The sequence below is a fragment of the Chaetodon trifascialis genome, chromosome 1 (assembly GCF_039877785.1).
Source record: "Chaetodon trifascialis isolate fChaTrf1 chromosome 1, fChaTrf1.hap1, whole genome shotgun sequence".
In the NCBI taxonomy this organism is placed as follows: Eukaryota; Metazoa; Chordata; class Actinopteri; order Chaetodontiformes; family Chaetodontidae; genus Chaetodon; species Chaetodon trifascialis.
In genome coordinates this window covers 6,428,975-6,453,070 of record NC_092056.1, presented here as the reverse complement: position 1 = coordinate 6,453,070, position 24,096 = coordinate 6,428,975, and the positions used below count along the sequence as shown (strand labels likewise).

The 24,096-nt window shown below is 44.1% G+C and overlaps 2 protein-coding genes across 4 annotated transcripts in view; one reads left to right on the top strand and one right to left on the bottom strand.

Annotated features, from left to right (window-relative positions):
* Nucleotides 1-1,299: 1,299 nt before the first annotated feature.
* Nucleotides 1,300-4,244, bottom strand: senp8 (SUMO peptidase family member, NEDD8 specific). Of its 3 annotated transcripts, none has more exons than XM_070963005.1 (2): nt 3,951-4,244; nt 1,300-2,700 (listed from the first exon to the last, which is right to left on the bottom strand). In XM_070963005.1, exon 2 carries the CDS (start codon nt 2,671-2,673, stop codon nt 2,008-2,010), a length of 666 nt encoding a protein of 221 aa, XP_070819106.1. In that variant the 5' UTR covers nt 2,674-2,700; nt 3,951-4,244; the 3' UTR covers nt 1,300-2,007. The 3 variants fall into 3 exon arrangements, with proteins under 3 accessions (XP_070819106.1, XP_070819098.1, XP_070819089.1); XM_070962997.1 differs by having other exon boundaries at nt 3,757-3,999; XM_070962988.1 differs by lacking the exon at nt 3,951-4,244 and adding an exon at nt 3,599-3,911.
* Nucleotides 4,245-4,344: 100 nt separating this feature from the next.
* The window catches only part of myo9aa (myosin IXAa), a 102,322-nt gene continuing 82,570 nt past the window's right edge, over nt 4,345-24,096 (top strand). Inside the window, exon 1 of the mRNA XM_070970976.1 lies at nt 4,345-4,717. The gene's annotated coding sequence lies outside the window, so the exon portion shown is untranslated. The remainder of the gene's footprint in view (nt 4,718-24,096) is intronic.

Sequence of the window (24,096 nt, the reverse complement as noted above, 5' to 3'; positions counted from 1 at the left end):
ATTTCAAGTACAATGCTGGATGACAGTTTGCACTGTTACCCACATTCTGCTTTGGGCCTTGATATCAGTGGATACTTCCAATGCTTTTCCTAAAATAAAATCTGTTTCCTTTAATAGACAAACATAAAACTATTTTTAAAATGAAAGCTCTGTTTCAGTCGTCTTGCAATTAGAACACAATGAAGTTTGCACTGTTTGTGTTTCAGCTTCATTGTTCTGCGGCCGATCGTGTCCTTTCCTTCAAAACCACAACAGGAGCATATTTTTCAGTTATGAGTGACTGCAAAGCAGGCCTGCATACCCAACCTTTCTAAAATGAAGGTTGCTGCTGCTCATCAGTTTCTTCAGTGAGGTAAATTGTGTTTTCAAACTGACTGAAAATTAACTTTGCTGATGGAAAATGTAGGAAAAATGTCAACATGAAGGGCATGATGGAAGGAAGATGGCAGAAACACTAAACAAAACCACAAAGCAAATTTACCGTTTTGTCAACAAAAATGTGACAAAGGTAGAATTTATTCGACTGAGTTTGATTCTTGCTTTTTGTGAGAGTTTACATTCCACCGCTCACAGGGTTCCCACTCTTGTCTACAGATAATTTTCCATGACTTTTCCAGGACATTATCAATGATGATCCAGGTGATATGACAGGCAGGGTTCGTCTGTGGAAGTCTTGTTTAAAAGAGTCTATGGACAGAAGCTTTAGATGTTTTAATGTAACTATTTTTACTACCATCTCCTCTCCTCTCGCCTTGTTTTAATATTCTTATTTTTCACAGTGTTGCTTCCTTTGGGTTTTTTGCTTGTCAAGGACCACATAAGTGTGTTCTCTTTATTTTAAATTCATAACCCAAATCAGTTTTTCCCCATGAATCATATTAACCTCTGCTGCCTGAACACCAATAACGCACATAGTCGCCTATAACTTTGCCCACTGACAAATCTAGACTGAACTTAACAGTTCTGAATGTACAATTCAAGGTTAGTGAGCTGAATCACCAACCTTAAACCTTTGCAGGCAAAACAAGCTAGCAAGCTCGTCAGTTTTAGCAACAGAACCAAACATGCTGAACACTTAATCATTGTTCAACCGTTTAAAGTGGGAAGAAGCAATTTTAATCTTTGCACCTCATAAAAACTACCAGTTGCCAGACAGCAGTGACTAATATTTACATTTGCAGGATAATATAACTTTGATGCAAAGTTATTTGTTTTGTGGCTCTGATAGATGGCCTCGTAGTTCTCTCTCAGCTAAAGGAAAATAGGAGAATGTTGAAATAATTTTCCAGGACAACACAAGCTTTTCCAGGAGATTTTACTTTTTGTCTCATTCCTCACTTGTTTTCCGTAACTGGAAACTTGATCAACTGTTTTCCAGGTTTTCCAGGATGTGCAGGAACCCTGAATCAACACAGCCATAAACACTCACTTCACACAGTGCAATAAAATGTTTCAAAACTGAAAGTTTGCCGCTGAATACACAACACCTGTTCAAACTGAGAAACAGAACGAGTACGTGACGTGAACAGATGTGATGTAAAGTAGGAGCCAAAATTAAGATGCACATTCTTATTGTCAATTCTAGTTCATTTAAAATGACCCTGAGCAATAATCTGTGTAAACATTTCTACATTCGCTCCAAACTAATACAATGGAGAAAGAAAAGTCTGTGCCTCCTCTTCCACATTACATTCTCCACTCTTACTAAATATACAAGGGAGTAGACTCCTGTTACAGGCATGCTGGTGTTCTTGTTTATGTATTGTATTTAGCTGTGCATATACAAGGGATAAACATAACACCAAGAATTCTGTAAATCCTTACAGATTTGAAACATTGCTTTATCTTTTTAAACTTGTTGCTATTATGGAGTATGATAGAGACTGTAATAGAAATATACTTCATATATAGTTATATACTGAATTCAAGGAGTGCCTTCAGATGCTCCAGCAGTTGATATGTAGAGGCTGACAGCTGATCTGCATATAGTGAGGGGCAATCAGCGTGCTAAGGAAAAGACAGAGAGCAGCAGAGATCACTCTGAGCAAGGCTCTGGATCAGTCTGCACCATTCAGCCCTCTTCTGGGTGATATAGGCAGGGGTGATGATCTGCACGGGAAGGCGCGGCGAGCCCTCTACCCTGGCCTTCTCACATAAGGCCTCGGCGATACAGATAACATACATGCCACAGTCATAGCTGTTCTGCTGTGGTGGGCAGGGCTCCTCCACAAACAGCGCTTTTCTTCCCGCGCCCAAGAAAGGCTCGAGCTTGCTGGCGATGCGCCGTGCGTGCAGTGAGTTGCTGCCATTTTGAGAGTCATAGTGGGAAAAGTGGTTGGAGTTGTGATGGTAGACCAAAAGGCTCCAGTGGGATCCTCCAGCAGTTTGGTTGGAGTTGTCGTTCACGGCTAGGAAGACCCAGTGACGAGAGGCAAGATCCAGCGGCTCCAGAAATAGGGCTAACTCATCAGGGCAAGAGGCACACTTGATGAACTGTGTGACCTCCGGACTGATGAAGACGATGGTCTCCCCCAGGGCTCTGAAGCGCTCAGCAGCAAAGTACTCAAAGGCGAAACCAATGACTTGGTCATTGAGCCAGTACGGTCCTTCCAGCAAGGACACATCAGATCGCCGTAACAGGCTGTCCTGGTAGCTCAGCACCACAGGGTCCATCCTCCAGCACAGTCAGAGAGGGTCAGTCTGAAACATACACAGGAAGAGATTAATGACAAGGTTTTAGCCAATAAATCAGTCATCAATTAATTCTTCTAATGAGACATGGCTGCTTTCTCAGTCTTGTGTGATTGTAAGCTAAATCTCTTTGGGTTTTGGAGATGTCAGCTTGGGCTTTAAATGTGATAGTAATGTGAAATTTCCACTACTTCCTGAACTTTTGTAGGCAAAACAATTAATCCATTCATCAAGAAAATAACTGGCAGATGAATCGATAAGGTGGTCGAGCTGCAACGAGATGAAAAGTATTCAGACTGGACTGTAGGTCAGACAGAACAAATAATCAGAAGGGGACAAAGCAAAGGGCATTTTCACTGCTTCATGTAAGTTTACACCAAATGATTAGTTGGAAAATGAATCCACTTATTCAGGAAAATAGTTATCATCTATGGCAGCAGAATATCTATCACTGGTCCAGGACTGATTTTAAGCAGCTTCACTTTCAAATCGCCTTTTGCTGCGACATGTCGCAAAACCTGAACTCGATCATGATGAAGACCCAATTATTGATCTTCACTGGTTGTCGATCACACTGCGCACAGATGAATCTGTGTTAAAGCTATATCATGTAGACTCAACCTAAAAAATAAACTATTAAAACCTCGGCCATGACTGACAAACTGCAGGACGACGGTGTGGTAATGTCACTGCGGAGTGTCACACTGCTGCAATGCGTTTACTTCATCGTTTTTGCCAGCAGGCAGCTCACCGCTCGAACGGTTTTCAGCTTTAGCATGAGCGAGCTAGCCGCCACTTGCACCATCGCACGAAGCTAAAACGCTCAGCCGATCAGTCATTTTAGCCCACAGAACATATACTATGTGCTGCCGAATTAAAATACACGCTGTCGATCCAATAATCATACCTGTAAAAAGACACATTCAAATAAAAAGTATCACGAAAACCGCAGTCTTGTCCCTCATTGCAATCACTAACGTAAAGCGCTACGGGAAGACAGAACGTAAACATTTTGCGACAGTTTACCTGCGCAGTACATTTACTCATTTACGTCTGTTTCTTTACCTTCAAGGACTGGAAAGTTATCGTTATCTTCCATTTTACATTTATGTGGGAGAAAATACAGCCACGTATGTACAAATCAAAGCAACTCCTGTCATGACAATCGCACAACAACTCAGGCACTCAGACTTGTTTTAACCATCATCTTCCAGACATGTGGTGTGAGGCGTGTTCATCGCTGCCGTGTTATTTCCTACTTGCTTCCTGTAACGTCGCTCGGCCCATGGATGTATTACAGATCTGGATACCGCGATAAAGATGGCGCCCCACTCCTTCCAATGAAAATCGCTTACTCCGGCAAAAAATAGAACTCCACGCGCATCTTCACGCTTCCGCGTTTTGGGGCGCATGGAGCATGCGCACTAGAGTCTTCTCCAGCCAGGCCGGTTAGAAGCTCCGAAAAATGTTTTTACGTTCCTAACGGCTGTCGCTCCTTTCCAGAGAGAAAAACAGGCTTTTGGAGGTGATGAACTCGGAAATTGCAATACCCTGTGCGGCCACTACGCCAAAGTCGTCTCCTAAAAATCCAGCTCCAGTCCTGGGGGCTTGGCTTCGTCCGCCCTCTGTGTTTTCTCCCCGCCCAGGAGCAGTGTGAACGCGCACTGCCGCGCGTCCGAGAGCGGCGGCACTGATTAGCAAAGCGAAGTAGAGTTTTCAGCGACCGTCACCAAGCTGCGAAGGACTGCTTTTTAATTACATTGAACCAGCGAACACGCACGGATAAAAAAAAAAAAAAAAATGCGCAAGTACTCAGTGCGGACCTGAATCCCGAGGAGTTGTTCGGAGGCGAGCGGCGGGAGCGAGGAGGAAACAAATTAAATGAGTGGGAATGCAGGGAATTAAATAGAGACTTGGACATTTTGTCTGGCTACAAGTGTGCGTGTGTGGCTGCGCACCCCATCCCGACAGGACACGAACAACTTGAGCCGCACTTCGCAGTTGACTTCAGCGTTCACGTCCAGAGGTAAGAGCATGATGTTTGGTGGTTGGACCCCCGAGCTGCGGTGGGCTGCCCCGCGCTGGGAAGAGGGGCTCCGGGCTGGAAGCAGCCCAGGAGTCACGGAACTGGTCCCTTTAATCTCCTCTCGACTGCAAGATAGTTTTCAGATCCAGTGCTTGGAAGGTGTGTACGGACTGTGTCGGTGCTTTTGTTGAATGGTCACAGTCAGAGGTGTGTGTGTATGTGTGTGTGTGTGTGTGTGTGTGTGTGTGTGTGTGTGTGTGTGTGTGTGAGAAAAGTTTGGTGCTCAGTGACATGTCATTTCACACTGAAACTCCAGGCTGCCACCAGTGTCATCCTGATGAAATGAAATGAAGAAATAAGGAATTTATTTGTCAGGAATGACACACAAGCAGCATCAGTATGATGTCAAGTGTGTGAGATTTGCTTAATTTTTGTTTGTAATTCACGTGCAAGTTGATGTTGTTATACATTAAAAGCAAGAAAGTAAACTGAATCAATGCACACATAGGATGATGCAGCATAAATGACAGGAAGCTTTACAGAACCTTACACACAAACTGGCATTTTGCATTCATATTCATTGAGGGATGGGGTGAAGGGGCCGCTGGTTTGAGCGTCTGGCTGCAGCAGGGTGGGGTAAATGTTCACATGTATTATTTAGTGAAGGTCAGGCAGCACAGCTTATAATGCAGCAAAGGCGTCGAAGAGAGCAGAGCAGCTGTAATCGTGCAGGGAGGTCTGATGGGGTGAAGAAGCTGCTGAATCATAGGTGCAGTCTGTCAGTTGGCTGACTTCAGATGCTTCACGGCTGCAAACACAACACCAGATATCAGCCTGTGCCTTTAATCTACTGTAAGATGGTTTCTGTTTTGTCACTGGAGTGTGTCTTCAGAGGCGTTGTCCTACATTGCGTCTGTGTCACCTTTTTAGGCATTTCATGCTTTTATTGCTACAGAGATGTCAATGGAGTGATGGCAGGAAAATGAGAGATGGGGAACCAGCTGGACTCAAACTGGGGACGCTGTGGGTCATGATCCCATCACTGTACGTGTGTGACAGTTCTAAAAATAGAATGAGACCAGGATTTTGGTGATTATTAGTGCTACATATCCTCATATCAAGGTGCTTTCTATGCCTGAGTTTTCACTTGCAGTGGTCCTTTTGGACCAGTGTCCCTGTGTCCTCTCATATCAACAAAAACCTAACTTTAATTGACTTTAACTGAAGTAGCTGCGAGGTTCCCCTGAGAGCTCGCGCTGCCTCGGATCAGCACAGGTGATGAGAGTAAAGTGGGCCTGTCCTGCAGGAATGCGAGGTCTGAGAAGACACAGCTGCTGTGGCGTGAGAGGCGGCCCGGGCTGAGACTCCAGCAACTGGTCCCTGTCGACATCTGACACCCCGCAGGCCCCCGCTGTCTGCTATTTCTAAGTCTGTATCGCGTCGGAGCTTCGTCTGTGCTCGGCGATATCACCGGCACCACCTGAAAGGCTGGAGCTGCGGTTGGAGGCTCAGTTTGGGATCTTTGCAGGAGCTAATCTGAGTGGCTGTAGGGAGATTTTGTGGTTTTATGAACATTTGGCTTCGGATTAAGAGACTAGTTCAATGAAGGCGCACATCATGAGATCACAGCCCTGTGCAGGCAGAGTTTCAGCAGCTCGTCTTCACAGACACATAAAGTGGGATTCTTCTCTCCGGGTAACAGTGAGTGACTTCAGGTTTTGTCACCTTGTATGTCACATCCTGTCAGACCAGAGGTGTGGCCTCATGTTTGGTCATGCTCGTTCTTTGTGTCCAACTGGAATTCATGCAAATGCATCATTCTGTCATATTGAAACTGTGGCTGTTAACTTCCTGTTAAATCACTCACCCATAAAGATGGTGGCCATGATGCAAATAAGACTGAGATTGTGCACGATTACCTTTCAACGATCGTATCAGTTATACGCGCTTGTGCATGTCGCAAAGAGAAGACAACTCAAATTCAGTGCTTGACTTTAGAGTGTGTGTTTGAGTGTCAGACAGTCTGCAGCACGTTGTAGATGTAGACCAGCCGAGGCATCACAATGACTTAAAGAACGACCAGCACTCATAAACCTTAATGTTCTTCTGACGGTGAAAAACGCTGGAAGGACGAGAGCTGAAGAGAGCTGCCATTCTCACCAATCAAAGCACCAAGATATCAGCTCTGACTTGCATTTAACATTTTTCTCCCGCTTATCATCGTGGTGATTTTCAGGTTGAACACGATGCTGCTGTCAGCTGCTGTTTCTGCTCTTTCAACTGTCAAGAAACTGTTTTAAACACGGGAAACTGCACAGGAGAATGAAGCAAAGTCAAAGCAGCTTTACATTTAGTTTCATTCAAGCTATCACTGTGACCCTGATGCCAGCAGACTGTAACTGTGGTGTTCAGCCTTTGTACAATATATTGCAACTTTTTCAGTCACAGTTTCTGTTGAATTGCAGCCTTTGGGAAGAAGGCAACAACTGCAGGGCATGTATCCAGAAATCATTTAATCATGCTTATTTTTAGCCTATAAAGCAAGTTGTAAACATTACCTTGGAAAGGTGCTGCATACATAAATTTTTATTGTTGCTATGATTGTTATTACCAGCCATGTGAGCTGTGACTAGCTCTTTGCACATCCACAGCAGCTCCTACAGTCTAAAAATGAATGACCCCCAAGGTTTTACCTGCTGAACCGGATCCCAGCTTGTGTTTTGGGGCAGAACAGCGAGTCACGTGCCGCAGGCTCACATGATCGGGGCGTCCTGAGAAGTGTTGTGGCCGCATGATGGGATTGTGTGGTGTAAGTGATTGGCATGCGCATGAAGTCATTAAAGAGGAACCTGCTTGTGTTGCACCGAACAAAGCTCCCCTTTCTTTAGTAGGCCATTATATGAGCGAGGCTTTGGCCTCAGAGGCTCAGCTTCCCTGCGTTTGCATTTCCCCTCATTAACTCTCTGGTGCTAACAGTAGCTGGAGTGAGATGGAGAGAAGAAAGGGCATTGTGTTGTTCTTTGCGGTTTTGTGTAGGTGAAATGTGATTAACTTGTTCTTTTTGATTAATCCTGTCAAATGGGAGATGGATTCAACAAACTCAGAGTTTTGGAGTTTTGTTTCGGAGTTTTGTTTTGGAGACCATCAAGTGTTTAATGTTGTTTTTGTAGAGAAACCCTCATGGTAGTCAAAGCTCGATGCCATGCAGAGAAAGCAGCTTTCAGAGCATGAAGACCTTTGTTTCTCTTTCCTGTGTAGTTTTTAAAAAATCGGCTCTGAGTAATTTTGTGATTCGATGTTTTGAAAGGACTGTGAAGTTGAATGTAGATATGGATGCTCTCTTACGTCCTTCAGTTTAAAGGACCAGTGTGCAGGATTTAGTGGCATCTAGTAGCGAGGCTGCAGATTGCAACCAGCTGGATGCTCTTAGTCTCACACCTCCCGTTTCAGGCATGAGGGAGAACCTACAGTGGTGGCAAAACTTCCAAAAATGCCAAAGGTTCCCTCTAGAGCCTCTGTTTGGGCTACTTGGTGGTGCAACATGGCAGACTGTGAAAGAGGACTTGCTCCCTCTCTAGATATAAAGAGCTCACTCTAAGGTGATTGTACACGAATGAAAACATACTTATTATAATCCATTTATGCCAACACATTCCACTAAATCCTGCACACTGGACCTTTAAGGAAGTGGGTGGTTTGTGGCTTGAGTGGTCATATGGAAACTGATAACTAATGAAGGAATGTTTCAGATTTTTATGTTCGTGTGTCAGCACCACAGTACTCATAAAAGTCCTGATTGCAAAAGGTGCAGAGGTGTTATCAGTAAAATCTATGAGTGATGACACGTACGGGTTAAACGACAGAGGCCCCCAGATGCCGGTGGCCGCATTACTGCAGGGTCTGTGCAGCAGCGCGCTGCAAAGTAAAGTAGTGTTTCGCTGAATTTTTGTGTTTGTGTTGTGACACAGCTGTGACAATAGCTACTGGCCCCCTGCAGCCTTATGCTACACACAGACACGACCGGTGGTTAATCCCCAGGTATGTGCTGTTGTGTAATGGTGCAAAATACTGTCCATGTGCAGAGCACTGCTGCCATGACACCAGTGTGACTATGAGGGATAGGTGTGATTTTCTTGGTGTTCATAAAGCAGCATTGGACCTCGTGTATGAATCAGGACATACTTAAATATTCATTTGGATGTTTAACCAGCAAGTTCACCCACTCAGTGCGGAGTATAATCCTAAACCGTCAAGGAAATTATCTGATTTACTGATTTTTATGTGTGGGATACAGTCCAGGCAAGAGAGCAACAAAGAAAGTTTAAATGAAGCGTTATTAACAATTTATTTTATGTGCAAACTACAAGGCAACACAGGTTTGACAAACTGAGCCCTTAACGGACAAATTAAAAGAAAGAAAAGAGTTACTGGAGGTCTTTAACAGGTCTGAGCTTCCTGGCCAGCTGTGAAGGTCGTACTGCAGTTTTCATTTCCTTAAAGCAGCGAGTGAGGGACGTTTTGTCCTGATGAATCATCTTCTATGAATAAAACATTTTCCCAGCAGACAGGTAATTAAAGGTTTGCCATCTTTTTCACTGAGTACACAAGTGAAATCTATACCATCACATGAAAAGGTCCCTAAACCAAACATTTTTATCGGTAACTAGTCTTGTACATCATCCCACAACGTTTTGGTGTCTATCAACTTTATTTAGAATTCAGAATTTCGTTGAAGTTACGACCGAAGAGAGGGGAGGTCGGCAGCTCAAGGATGGGACGTGCCTGCAGAGGGATTCCTCAGCAGCATGAGGAGTGCAGCGGGAAGATCATTTTTAAGGCACTGAAACTTACATTTCAAACAGACGCTCTCAAAAGAGAGAACCCCTCCAACGTCATCTGAGATCTGCATAAAGGAGCCGATACTCTCCTCCATCCAGGAAGACAGAAAGTTCAGAGTTCGGTGTCTTCGCTGCCGCCGTTATCTGTGAGGAATTCTGTCAGTTTACAGTAGTCTGTGCTCTGTCAGAATGAGGCAAGAGGGGAGGAAGAGCGGAGATAGTTGTGGCTAACTGACAACAAGCAGACTGTGATAAGGTGGATTTCACATGCAGCCAGAGACGTGCTCACTCACTGCTGGAATGCCTCCACTGTCTAATCTGTACTGTACTTATCAGCGTAGTAAACGAGCAGATGATATAGGCAACGTTGAGATTATCCTGAAGCCGTAGCCATTAAGTGTGGCATTTGTTGCGGCTGTTTGCTGTCGCTGTGAGCTTGAATCAATCGTCCGTTCGGTCTTAACGTTTGATCATTCGTTTTTATGATTTTGCTGTTGAGGTTTTTGGTCTTCTTTTTTGCACTTTTCTCATGAAGCACTGCACATTTAACTTGGATTGAAAAGAATCTTTGAACTCACGCACCCCATAATTGCCAGCATGAACATTTTGTGTATTACAGTAACTAATTGATAGCTAATGAGTGGATTGCACAGTCTTGCTTGAGCCTTATGCTCCAGAGATGCATGGTCTATTAGAGGGAATAGACATACTGTTTTTCTTACATAGTTTGAGTTCAATTTCACATCTAGCAGACGGGATCAAGCACCAATAAGAGAAGCTGCATTGTGTGATGATGGTGTGAAAATATAATAATTCATTCTCAACAGTTGGAGTCTTATATAGTCTTAAAAGAATCATTGTTTGGTCATTAAACCACCATGGAAGAATGATTTATGCACCTTCCTCTGAACTCTGCTGAGTCTTGTTGTTCAGTTTAACGTCCCTGTCCTTTTACTTTGGCAGCCACCTGCATTCATCCCGATTACCCACTGATGCATTTCAGAGAGGCCATTCAATGCAGTGACTTAGTAGTCTGCTTGAACGATTATGGTCAGGCACCCTGGAGACGATTAGAGGGTCCGCATTGTCTCCACAAAGTCCGAGTCCTCCACTCAGCCTGAAAGGGCCCACTTAACGGTGAAGCTGTCTCAGCTTAGCAAATGTCTTTGCTCTACATGTCATGCCGGCTGATCTGTACTGCAAAGCAGGTGAGCTATGAGAGGGGACTCCAAAATGTCAACTGTAATGAGTTTTTCCCAAGTTCTAGTTTTGGGGATGAAGAGTCCAAGCCCAGTGTGAGCCTAACAGATGGAGGTTTGGACTGCTGTGACCTTCTCAGCTGAGAGAATGAAGTATTGTTCTGAGAGAGGGGGCTAAGCAGGTTTGTTCTTGATGCTAATTCCCTGAGGATGCATGGCCTCTTAGGCTGAAATAAGTGTGTTTGAAACGTGGATGTGCATGGTTTTATTCCATTGTAAGCTTGTGCACAAACTCTTGCTCCTTGTTTTCTGCTGCTGTCATCACTGCTGTCTTGACAAGCACATGAAACCTGACTGAGTAAAACAAGACCCTGCATGTTGTCTGGAGTCGTGAGAAGGCATTCTGGGAAATGAAGGACGTCTCGGATTGATGGTAGAAATCAGTGCAACATCTGACGAGAAGTTGATGCGGCAGAAGTCCAGTGTTTGCTCTCAGAATGACTCCGACACAAGATCCCATATTAATGATACAAAGCCAAAGGGTGTCTGAGGATGGAATTTTCCTGCAGCCTCAAAAGTCTTGTTTATTTCATTTTTGACCACAGTTTACCAAACGTTGCTACACATCATCTCTCCACAAGCTTTGGGTGTGCGATAAATCATGAGGTTATAATAACATTCAATGCAGCCTCCTCAGAGTATCTCGCCAACATCTTCCATCATCTCCTCGAAGCCTGCAACCAAACTTGCGTTATCAACCCGCTGCAGCTCTTTCTGTCTCTGTCGACTGCGGCTCTGACTGCACCACCAGGCTCAGATTTCAAAAAGCCTGCGGTCTGCTGAAGACAGAAAGACAGCAGCCCCCCCCCCCCCCCCCCCCCTCCACAGAAAAGACAGCGAGAGCCACTGTAATGCTGCCCTGTAATTACAGGTCATGTTTTTTCCTAATACGCTAAACAGATGTGCTTAAAATTATGCTGAGCATTCAGACCCGGAGTTAGACATGATGACCTGTCATTACTATCAGCTGGTGAAGGCGTTCACAGGTTCTGTTGCCTCAATGAGTCGGATTTTAGATTCCCAAACTATGGAAGCGCTTTTAGTCTCTGTCATTGACGAAAGAGTCGCAACATCAGCGGATTGAATGGCCAGAAAAAGCAGCAAACAGTAAAAATAAGACTGCTTTTAAGTGTTAAGTGCAGTTCATATTAAGGTGCGCATGTTCACCTTTAGCTAGTTGCTTATTAGCATGCATATTAGTAGCAAACTGGCTGTTTATTAGTCATTATAAACTACTCATTAATGCCTTATTCTGAGTGATGGGGTTATTAATGGTTAGCATTTGGTCATTAAGATTGGACATTATGCACAACAACTTCCATACTTCCTGTCAGTATAAATAGTATTAATTAGTATTAATAATCAGTAATGAGGAGTTTACTGGGGGCAAGCTTTTAGTTAATGGCCTAGTAGTTGTAGAATATGGTCAGGCAGAATAAGGCATTAATAACTTCTTCATAATGACTCATGAAAAGCTACTAATATGCATGCTAATAAGCAACAAGTGAATGGTGCATACGTGCACCATCATGATTTACAATTAAAAAGAGGCCTTTGAAATGAACTGCTGTCCTCCACAGGATTAGACTGTTTGCACTGCCATGACAGCATTTAATACATGGCTGTAGTTTTTCCAGAATCTGATATATTGAAATACGGCATTTTCCTTTGATCACTGGTGCCCACTCATGCGTTCCATGATTCACAGTGACTTTGAAATAGCTGTCGATGTAGGTGTGGAATGGCCTCAAGGAAGAAATCTTCCCTGTGTATCGTTACGTAACGACTCACAAAAGAAACCTGTGGCGGCCAATTTGATCAAGTTGACTGCAGCTAATTGACCATGCGAACCCTCGGGTTGAAACCTCTTTTTATGTCGTATTGTCTTTTCTCTGCATGCGTGACCTCGTTGCAGGTATCCAAAACAGGAAACAGTTGATCTCTGGGTGCACGTTGGAGGACGTCTGCACTCAGCGCTGTGAGGTCGGAGGCATCTTGGCGCTGAGCTGTGGGAGCAGCTACAGTCATTACTACTCGTCTCCTCTCAGCTATGAAAGACGAGATGAGTCCTCTTGGCACTTGTGGCCTCTCTCACTCTGAGTGTGTGTTCGCTCTCAATCCCCGTTATCCATCCTCTTATGTGTACATATGTCATGTCTCTTTGCGTTTAGGTCTTACATGTGTGCACTCGCAGCCTCCCGGTTGGTCCATACGTCATCTTTCACATGTTGAATGTTTGTGGAGGAAGCTGGCTGCTCCTCAGCGCTGTCTTCCCTCAGGCCAGCGGCGACTGAATGGGTCCATTTGGCCCAACAGACCCTTTCTGAGGAGCAAATGGAGTGTGCATAATCTGGCTCAGTGATACCTCAGCGTCTTCCTCCTCTTCACCTCCCCTCTCTGCTGCTTGATAACTCCTCGCTGCCTCAAGTACATTTGACCAGTATTATTAATTTTAGGAGGTTTGAGCCTGATATTGGTCAGTTTCTTGTAATTTATCACACAGACTGTCAGTCAGCATTTGAGCCTGATCTTTTTGTCGCTGCAGCTTTGGGTGTTGATAAAGTTCGCTCAGTTCAAATTCACTTCTGTTTGCATGTTTCTACTTCTCACAATGAAGCGATTGGGTGTGAAGTGACACTCATAGTGATTTAAGGAACTTATTTTGTAATATTGTAGCAAAATTGAAGTCAACATACACATTTCTGCCTGCGATCTCACAGAGCGCCATTAAACCTAAACACTCTATTGTGCCTTTGAAACAACAGCTTTTGATGGCATGCCTTCCATTTGCAGGCCTCTTTTATTACGGGGTGGTGTACTTTTCCTACTCCACCGGCCAAACGCAGACCGTGCAGCGTCATATTGATATTTCCAGAGCTAGACTGGAGTCTGAGAGGAAAAACATTTTTCCACTCTCTAAAACAATAAAATGTAAATGTGAGGTCAGTCCCAGAGCACGGGCCTTGTTTTTGACTCACACACTGCATGATAGACCAATTCCTCCACCTACGGTAGCTTAATATGACCACAGTTCAGGCAGCTATAGAGTACTGAGTGAGGGGGAATGTTGAGAAACCTGCACACACAACGCTTCATGACACGCACTTCAAATAAGTGTGTGCAGAGTGTCGGAATATGGGTTTTCCTTTAATGCTGCTCAGATTTAATTGGAAAAGGCTTTTATCTCTTTAATTATTACGTTATCGCATTGAGCTTTCATTGTGAGCTGAGGCCAAGCTGTTTCCTCGGAAGAACCCTCCACAGCACCGGCTTTCTAAAAGTTAACCATTAAAGCATGAGCTCACACTTGTGTAGTTTTATGACTAATACTGAACTGCTTCACTATGACTTCACCGGGCTGTACGTACGTCGGTGGAGTCGACTTGTTCACAGGAGGGTTAAAGGGCAGAGAGCAGAGTCACCACAGACAGAAGTGTTGGACAGAGACCAGCAGGCAACAGGTTTTGAAGCAGGTGTTTCAGGATCAGCCGACGCTGCCGTCTCACCTGCTGCGTCTGGAAACAGGAGAAGCTCAAATTGATCATCTGGTCAATCCTTTGGCAGCCAGATGATTGTATGTGTTGGATTTTGGGGTTTTTTTTAGGGCTGTTTTTGAGACTGCGTCCTCGTCACGTCAGTCCTCGCCGCGTGACCGTCTGCGATCGTCTAAAATGTCACATGACGGGTTGTGTTGCATTGCTGGAAACCCTCTGCTTTCACGCTTTCCTCTGCACGTCATGGCGTAACACTGGCTTCATCGCTCTTTCACCGCAGCGTTCACTGTTTTCGTTATTTGGGTTTTGGATGTTCAATCCCCCCCATTTATGTTATAAACGATGCCGCAATGGAACACTCACAAGTTTGCATGTGGCGCCATGTTGAGCCGTGTGTTGACTTCATTGTTTGCCTTTGAATTTGGCTGAATGGGAAGTCTTGAATGCCACTTTTCTCCTTTGTCATGGTTTCAGAGAGTTTAGAAATCATACTGCTAATGTGTTTGTTTTTATAAATAACTCAGAAAAGATAAACAGCTTGCCCACTTAAAGAGAAACCTGAAAACCGTAAAGATCAGCGTGACATTAGAAGCATCTTTTTGGATATTTATATAAATAGAAATGCTAATGCCGTGATGGTGCTGTTATGCTGTTGTTATGTTGAAGCCCCCTGAGCTACACTTCCTGTCTCACCCAAAGCTGCTGTCATTGTCCAGGGAGTGGACACAGGAAGTGGAATTCTCCATGGCGACAACAGAGGAGGGGTGCTGTTTACTCCCCCAGCTGCAAAGGCCACTGTTCACAGCAGCCTGTAGCACAGTTCATTTTAATGGCAAAGAGACTGACTGATTATTGTCTGCAAGAGAATTATCCAACCAGCAAAGTGAATATAAAACTTGACATGGTATGTGAAAGTACATGTAAACCTGTGTGTGTGCTTGTGTGTGTGCTTGTGTGTGTGTGTGTGTGTGAGAGGGGAAAACATGTTCCCATTTCTTCCAGCTTCCCTTTTTATGAGGGTCCATTAGAATTAATCCTCCAGTCATTTACGAGCTTTTTCACTTAACCTCGTACTTCGGGGTTGCTGGTTTTTGTTCCGTTGACGCTTTGACCGAAACCGGTCGGATTAACAACATTCGCTACAGATGTTCTTTTTCCGCGAAGGCTTGAAATGTTAAAGCACCGAGTCAGTGAAAAATGTTGAAAACGACACGGGTTACAGACATAGCGGAGGCTGTGGATGTCAGAGCACGCAGTAGCATGCAGTGGGTTTTTTTCTGCAGTGTTGTCCTTGAAGCTTCGGCTGTATTAATTTCCTTCCTCTGCTCTCTCCCTCCACTTTAGACAACAACAGGTCCTGCACGGCAGAGCTGGTTAATTTAACACACACACGGCTCTTCCTCCAGTGTCATACTTTCGTGTCAGCTGTGTCACCTGTTGGTGTTCAGCGGTGGAATGTGGAGGGGGTTAGTGCAGCCCGAGCGCCTCATTCAGAGTGACCAGCCGCAGTTATCCTCTGCTGTGAGCGCAGACGGGCCGAAGAGGCCTTCAGTCATTTCTAATTACGGTGTGGACAGTGACTCCGGCGTGGACTTGGCTCCAGCCTCACTGACTCAGGTGTCTCGCTAACACACTTCTTGTAACCTGAAGTCCAGGCGGCGTGAACATGTTGTAGTTTATCAATGGACTCAAACTGATGAAACATTTCTGCTCTTTCTTGACTTCATTTCTCTTTCACCTTAATGATTTCCTGGATTGCTGAGCAGCAGTTTGTTTGTTTAAAGAGCCGCGAACCAGAATTTCCTGAAAGTATCCACACCATTGTTTTGCCCTGTGTATGACTTTCTTGTCTAAAATGCCACAGTAACCTTAAATAACAAATTTAAACCCAAGCAAAATAAAGCAAACTAATAAGAATTTAAAGGCCTGTACCAGTGTTTTTGAAAGATTTAGCTCCTGTGTGCTCAACATTTCTGCTGACCGTTTCCAAGTTTAGAGCCAGCCATTGATTTCCATCCATTTCTGTGTGGTTTGTTGAAGTTACATGATCGTTATGAGATAATGTAATGCAGACCGTCTCGAATCAATCTGCACTCAAACTGCATTTGCAGGCAACAATAATGTGAAATTGAAGAAAGATGCAGCCTTTATGCTCACGTTGATGAATCCAGAGAGGAAATGGGTTTTCATGCTGTACAGAAATAAATGGAAGCCAACGGCTATTTGGATTGACAGCAAAGCTGCATCCAAGAGTCTAAAACCTAGAAGCATGGTCTGTCCAAGCTTGGAGATATTCAATTTCCAAGATGATACGAAGGAGAAAAAAGCAGCATGTCCATTATTACAGACTGGAAGTAGCAACTGTTAAGCAATCGGTTAAGCAACGGTTTCAGCCCTGAATGTGACAAAAAACAATGGAAATAAACAATCATGAGTGTGACCCTTTAAAGTTGATGCTGAAACCCAAATGAAGGAAAGGTAAACTCGTCCTTTATAATGTGGTTGGATGTGAGACGTGTTTTTGGATTAAAAATCGAAGAAGCTGGTCACATAAAGGGAGAGGTAGCATCTGCGGTGTGTTTCCTGGTCTTTACTGCTGGCAAACTCTTGGCTTTGAGGTACAAATTGTGGTTTGGTGGAGTAAACCTGGCCGTTAGCGCTCCTCTCTTTCATTTCTCCCTCTCCTTCCTCTCGCGCTCTCACTTTCCCACAGCTCGGATTTCAGGAAACCGACATCCTCTCCTCTCCCTTGTCTCTTTCTGCCTCTGTATCTCCTTCATTTTCTCAGCTCTCTCCCTCTGTGAGTCTCGGTTACCTCTCAGTTCGCTCTCTTTTCTCACCCTCGCTGGCTCTCTGAATATTTCGGTCGGAGCTCATGTTCCACACCCCAGCCACCACTTCCTAGTCATTAGCAGTTACAGAGGCAGACACAGAGACTTGAGAGTCGTGTGAGTGAGTGCACAGCATGCTTTAGAGGCAATAAAGTGTGTGTAAGTCTGTGTTTCGCTGCAGGACCTCAAACATATTATTGCCAGTGCATGAGAAAGAAAAACAAGTCTTCCTTGTGGCAACTAAGTTCAGTCAGGAGAGTTACTGCTCACCTCCACTCCTTAGATATACCTGGACTCATTCCTCTCTCATGTTTCACCTGAGTGGCAAATCCAGCTGAACTAGATATTAAAGCTTTATTGATGTATTTATTGTCAGGTAATACTACTGTAATTGTTTTCAGCTTGTCTTGTTTACATGTAAGAAGCTGCTTGTATTTCATTCATTTTTTTCCCAGCCGCCTCAGTAGGGCCAGTGTGAAACGTCTGCAGGCATCAAACACTTGGGACCCCCCCCCCCCCCCCCCCCCCCATCATTGGTTCTGGCTTTGATGTGGAGCCTTTTCTGGTTTTCAGATGGTCTAGTTTGAAGCATTTGTAAACGCTTGAAGAGTTGGATTTAAGCGGTATTTTGCAAGAAAAATGCAAAATGCACATTTCTCTTGGGGCCCACTCTCTTTGGGTCCTGACCTGCTGTCGGGAACCACTTGGTTACATTTCAGTCTTGTTTAGGGGCGTCCCAAGTGGCCCAGATCCTGATCCACGGCCTTCTGTACTGGCTATCTGCTGATAATGAGTCCAATATGATCCTTTTTCCTGCTTTTATTATGACTTTGTGTTTCAGCATTTTTTCGCTCACAGCTTTTTTTAACTGTCCTGGTTCAAAACCATTAAGTTTATCAGCTTGAATTAACAATAACAATATTGATTCGGTTCCCTTGCATTTTTATGTCATTGTGGCTGAGATACATGCTGAGCTGGATGGCTTAGAGTTGTAGTTAATGATGTGATGCAGTTTTCAAGCAATGAAATGCTCCAGTAAAGAATTCGGGTGTATTTTAGACAACATCAATCCATTTAAATATGCTTAGATTTGCCTTGAGCCTTAGATTTTGCTCAGGACAACTCCAGTTTTGGTGTTAAAAATCAAGGAAAGCTAATGAAAAGTAATGGCGTCCACTCCAAGTCATTATCATCCCTTCAAACAATCATCTGAAGATGCAGAGCTGCTTTCAGACACACTGAGAAAAATATTTCCTGCAGCAGCAAATCTACCGGTGCTGTCCAAAAAATCAAGTTTAGGTTCTGGAGCAGTGAGCATGGTCCACACATGTAAACCCCAAAACCGAAACGTTAAAGACGCTGACTGCAGTGTTGGCATCCTGCGCTCCTCGTTTTCCGTTGACCCAAATTAGCGTCAAACATGGTCATTCAGCAGTGAGTTAAATACAGGGAGAGGTTACAGTCGGCTGCTGTGCCATACCCTCATGTTACAGTCAATTTACTACACCGTCTAGAAGGAAAGTTAACCTCTGTCAACCATCCACTTGTGGACAGCCTCAGTAGCATGACCTGAAAATGGTTTGTAAGGAAATGGTGTAAAATTGTCACATAGACCAGCCAGAGTAAAGCTCCCCAGCTCCTTTTTGTCCAGGTGGTGTTAAATGGGGCTGCAACTAACAGTTTGTTTCATTATTAATTCATTTCATGATTATTTCTTTACATTTTGTTCCTCTATTAAATGTCATGATAGTAAAAATGGCTATCACAGTTTCTCAGAGTCCAAGGTAGTGTCCACAAAGTGCTAGCTAACTGTCCAAATTTAAAGATATTCAAAGCACAGTGACATAAAACAGAGATAGACGAGGCCTCGTCAGTCCAGAGATGTGAAATCAATCCTCATGTCTTCCTCAAGTGTTTGTTTTTAACCTGGCTTGGTGACGGAGCGGCTCCTCGCAGGGCTCATTGCTAAACTGCTGCCTGACGAGCTAACAGCTAACAAGCTAGCCAGCTGGAACATGCTGGGTCTAGTCAGTCACAAAAGCCCAAAAGCTTCTTTCTGTTCACTCTATAATGTGACATTGACCACCCCCCTGGCATTTTGTTTTCAGGTTTGTACATCCTTTCGTTCAATAAAATCTTTTAATGAAGAAGGGAGGAAAGCTATTTAAGCTAACAATGCTAGCTGACTGTTGGCAAGCTTGCAAATCCACTATCACTTTAATTATAGTGGAATTCTGGTGTGACCAGACAGAGCTCCAAATCCTCACATGTGAGAAACCCATTGACGATTGATCATTAGTCATCTTTCAGTCAACCAATGAGCCAATTAGCATCTCCAAAGAAACCAGAGACTTGTATGTCTTTGCTTGTGGAGGTCAAGGCTGCTGTCTGTGAGCTACAGTCGCCTCCAGGCTGAAGGTGAACTATTTCTGTTGGACGCTGCAGAGGAGGAGTTGTGTTACACATTGATGCATTCAGGGCCAAGGAAGGGTGACCTGTAATTATGTGTGCATGTGTGTGTTCGGCGAGCGTGTTGGTGCTCGAATGGCGCGTTCACTGCCACATCAATCAGCTGACCCCTCCGTTCCTTTCATACTGCAGCTGGGGCTAAGTCATGGTCAGTGGACACACCTGAAAACGCTGTTAGCATGTGGAAGCAACCTGCAACCACGCTCGATTTTCTGGTAGCTACCAAAACAACAAGGAAATTGATTTATTACAAAGAAATTGCAGCCAATATCTATATCTACCAAAATATGAAGTATAATACCGATATGTAACGATGTATAAAACGGTAACTTTGACTGTGGCACATAAATGCTGCATCTGTGCAGTTTGCTGTATCGACATGCAAAATGATTGATTACAGCGTTGTCACTGCTGCACAGAACCTGATTGAGTTTGTGAAGGCTGCGACATTGTTGAACAACTTATTATTCTCAGCCTCAGTGCAACAGGGGACCATTGTTTTCACATGTATCCATCCAAACATGCTGTCTTAAGTTTATGGATCTTTTGACAGCAGCCAGGAGGGAAATTAGACCGTGGAACTGCTCAGACTGCAGACCGAAATGTCAAACATGCCAGAGGTCCAACCAGTCACAGAGCCAGATTGTTGATTGTTCAGGCAATTAATCAGCCGCTGCGACCCCCCTCAAGCTGCATGCTTTTAAGGCCTGCTCTCAACATGTCTTCGTTGGCTCCAAACGCTCCACTTTCTCCACAGCAGATTCTTCCTGGAAATGCTGCACGCGTTGTTAATTTCCTTTATAACACTTCAGCATATCTACCACGTGACAAATCAAAGCACATTCCTCAGAAAGTTCATGATCATGAGCCGCTCACGCCCATCCCTTTTCTTTGCAGGTGGTTTTATGACTGCTTGTCGCATATGCGTTTCATGTCTGAAGTGTAATTTCCTCTGCCTGTAACAGTGAGAGCGCTGGGCCTGTTTCTGACGGCACTGAAGCCTTATTAAAAGCAGGGAAATGAGTCTCTGTGTGGTATTTGTGCTGCATAGCATAGTCTGGTGCTGCATGCCTCACCTATGTCTTTATCTGTCCTGTAATGCACGGCCGTAATTAGCACCTTCTTTACCAATAAACTAAACGCATTCTCTTGTAATCACACACTTTTGTTATGGAGTATCACAAAGTGCTTTCCACATAAATAAGGCATCCAGAGAACAACAGATTCAGTCAGCTGTAGAAACTTGAAACCTGTTGCACATAAACATCCCGATCATATGAATTAAAGCACAGTATCAAACTGATTCCAGCAAGTTTTTATACTACTTAAGGTACTGTCCTCTACTGTCTAATGGTGGGATCTAGCAAATTACCGTTTGGCACAAGCTCAAATTGTTCATCAAATTTAAAAAAGTCAAACAACATCATAATTATAAATTAGTGTCATGTCTGAGAATGGTAATAAAAGTAGAATCAACACGATGACTCACCTGTCTTTATGTTCACCTGACAGGCTGAGCACATGACACTTCTTTCAAAGTATGAACACACCCAGTCCTGCAGACCAGCACATGAAAGATGCATTGTCTTTTTTTCTACCTAAACTTAAAGGTTAATAATTGGAGCATTGAAATAACACACCTGGTTTATAGCACATGGAGTTACTGTCAGTATCTGCTGTTGTTCACGCATATTTCCAGTAATAATGAAAGAGTGTAAAACTGCTTTTCTTTGCATGAACTTTAAAGGGTTGGGCAGCCAGTTGTGAATTTCACGGTGTCACAAGAAGACGGTGGTTCATGAAAAAGGATGTTAATGCTGGATTATGAGGGGTTATTATCAGCCTTTAGCCTCGGTCCCAGTGAGGTCAAAGATCTGAAGAACAGCTTTCAGATTGATTGCAAACTCCTTTCTAAGTGATGGAAACCAGCTGTTCAAAAGTCAGAAACAAGCAGCGTGATCCTGTGACATGTCGCTAACAAACATAGCAGCTACGTTTGGCACCAGGGAGCTGTCACATTCACAAATGAACCCACAAAAATGCGGAGACTAGATGTGAGAGTTGGCAACCCAGTGCCGGCTCACACACCTCAGTGTAACATGCGCTGATTGTCAGTGGCTAAAGGCGAAATAAAAGGCTGCCATGGCGTTTTGAGCCGAGAAAACATGAGCTTAGCCCCGATGACAGCGACACACACAGCCTTTCAGAAAGATGACTTCACATCGGAGAAAGCTGACCAAACTTGATCCTTCACTCAACAAAAGCAGCCTCTGAAGAGTCTGACTCACGTGGTTGAACCTCGCCTTTGTTTCCTGTCAGAGAGAACCTTCAAACAGGCGCCTCGCAGACCGTGTTCAGGTTACATATGGAACAGTGTCGTTCTTCTAAAATTCAGTATCTGTATATAAGCTTTGGAAATTTGAAAGCATCTCGTGTGCATAAATCATATCACATTTTCAGACCCACAGAATCAATGAATATGCAGCTGTTTGTGGTTTAAAATCAGGGCTCCACCCAGATGTTTTGATGAAAATGTGTCCACCTGTTTTGCTGCATCTGAGTAGAAAACGAGACACTTTTATTATTCCTGAATACTACAAACCATTGTTTCCATTCGTGCTCCAGGTTGTTTCAAGCCACTGATCCAAGCGCAGATAAAGTCCAGCATTACTCTTAACTTCGATGAACTCCGATCGCATGTGACCCAAGTTTAACTCGCTCAAAGCAAGAACGCATATATTGTTTGTTTTGCGTAATCTGGACTTGCTTTTTGTTGATGTCTCAGTTGAGATTGGGTCTGTCCTGATCTGTCCCATCTTGGGAAAAGTCCCCTCAAACAGATTCCAGGTCAGATTACTTGACTGAGATTCCTAATCTCTGGCCATTCAGGTGATGTAACCGGATCTGTTTCTGGTTCAGTTGTTTGAGAGAGGCCACCACAGGTTTCCTGCCGCTGTGCTTGGCCTGTTTTGTCACCTCCTGCGGCACATACCTCGAGCTTATCTTCATCAAAACCTTTTCTTCATCTCCTCTCACTGCTACTTTCTGTCTTTTTGTTTTCACGTGTTTTCACTCTGAGGACAGCGGCGGTACATTTGCTATTTGTCGCAGCGCAGGGCGTGAAAGTGCATCTGTCCTGCACGTGTGTGTGGGAGCAGAATGCTTCGTTTCACTGAGTTTGTTCGTTTATTGTCCCATTTTGAAAGCTTCTAGTGTCACAGTAGCTTTTTCGTGCTGACGTGGAACTTGCAGGCATGAAGAACGAGAAGAATAAATGTTATCTAAAAAGATATTTTATTCTTGGACACAAGCGTAGCATTCGCTGAAACATTTTGTGCTGCCCTTGAACTCGATTCGTGAGACTCGTTTCAGGGGACGCACTATTGTCAGCTGTTGGAGTAACTGCACGAAAGCTGCATGATCCAGACCCCTGATAAGAGCTTGTCAGGGGTTTCCAAAGGCTTTTGCTTACCTTGATGAGATGCTGGAGATTTGATCATAATCTAACTTGTTTCTAGCAAGAAGATCATCTTTTTATCATCATACATGTCATTTTTCCCATACAGTTCCACACATCAATGTTTGGCTTCTCACTTTTCCCCCAGTTCAGAGTAATATGTATCTCTGCACTCTTTTGCTTTCAAACTGGGATCCAGAGAATTGAAGTGAAGGTGCAGGTTTCTATAAGTCTCTCAAAAGCAAAGCAGCGTTGGAGGTTTTCTGTGATTGGTAAGATTCGCTGCTGTTTTCCTGGAGAACGTGTCCACGAGTTGCTCGTCCTCATGTGATGGTAAACAGAGAAGCAGCCAGCATGGCCCTGTGCTGTTCCACCCTGCCACAACCCTAAATCCCCCCTCCCTATCCTTTAAGCAGCAAGCTGACCATCTGTTCTAGGCGCCGGGCCCTAACTGAGTACACAAAACGCACACGCAGTTACACTCATGCAGGGAAACACACAATCATCACAGTCAGTTAAGATCTACCTTTGCTGATGTGTGTGTGGATTCATCCTGATGCAGTTAGATTGGATGCTTAGTGTGCAGTTAAAAAAGGTGTGTGTTTGTGTGTGTGTCTCCTGTGGGGGTGATGTGTTTGGAGAGGGGAGAGGTCCTGTGTGCATGTGTTCATGTGGCTCATAAGTTGCTGAGGCGACACATGGCATGGGAGCTTGGATATGGGTCGACAGGAAATGACCAGGAGTGCAGCATTGTATCATTTCCCTGCAGGAGTCCTTTGTGATCCACACAGCGCACCAACTTTATGTGTCCCTGATCCATTTCCTGTTTTCACTTTTTTTTCCTGCTGTGGTCATGCTGCACATGCACTTTGAAAGTAAGTGAGGAGGGGATCCATTTTCTCCTTTGTGCTCTCTGATGTGGTCGGGAAGTTTAAATTATACTGATGTGTGTAAAGACAAAGGGATGCATATTGAGTTACGCTGCATGGCTGATCAAACAAACAAAAAAATACCCTTTGGATTTGGATTTT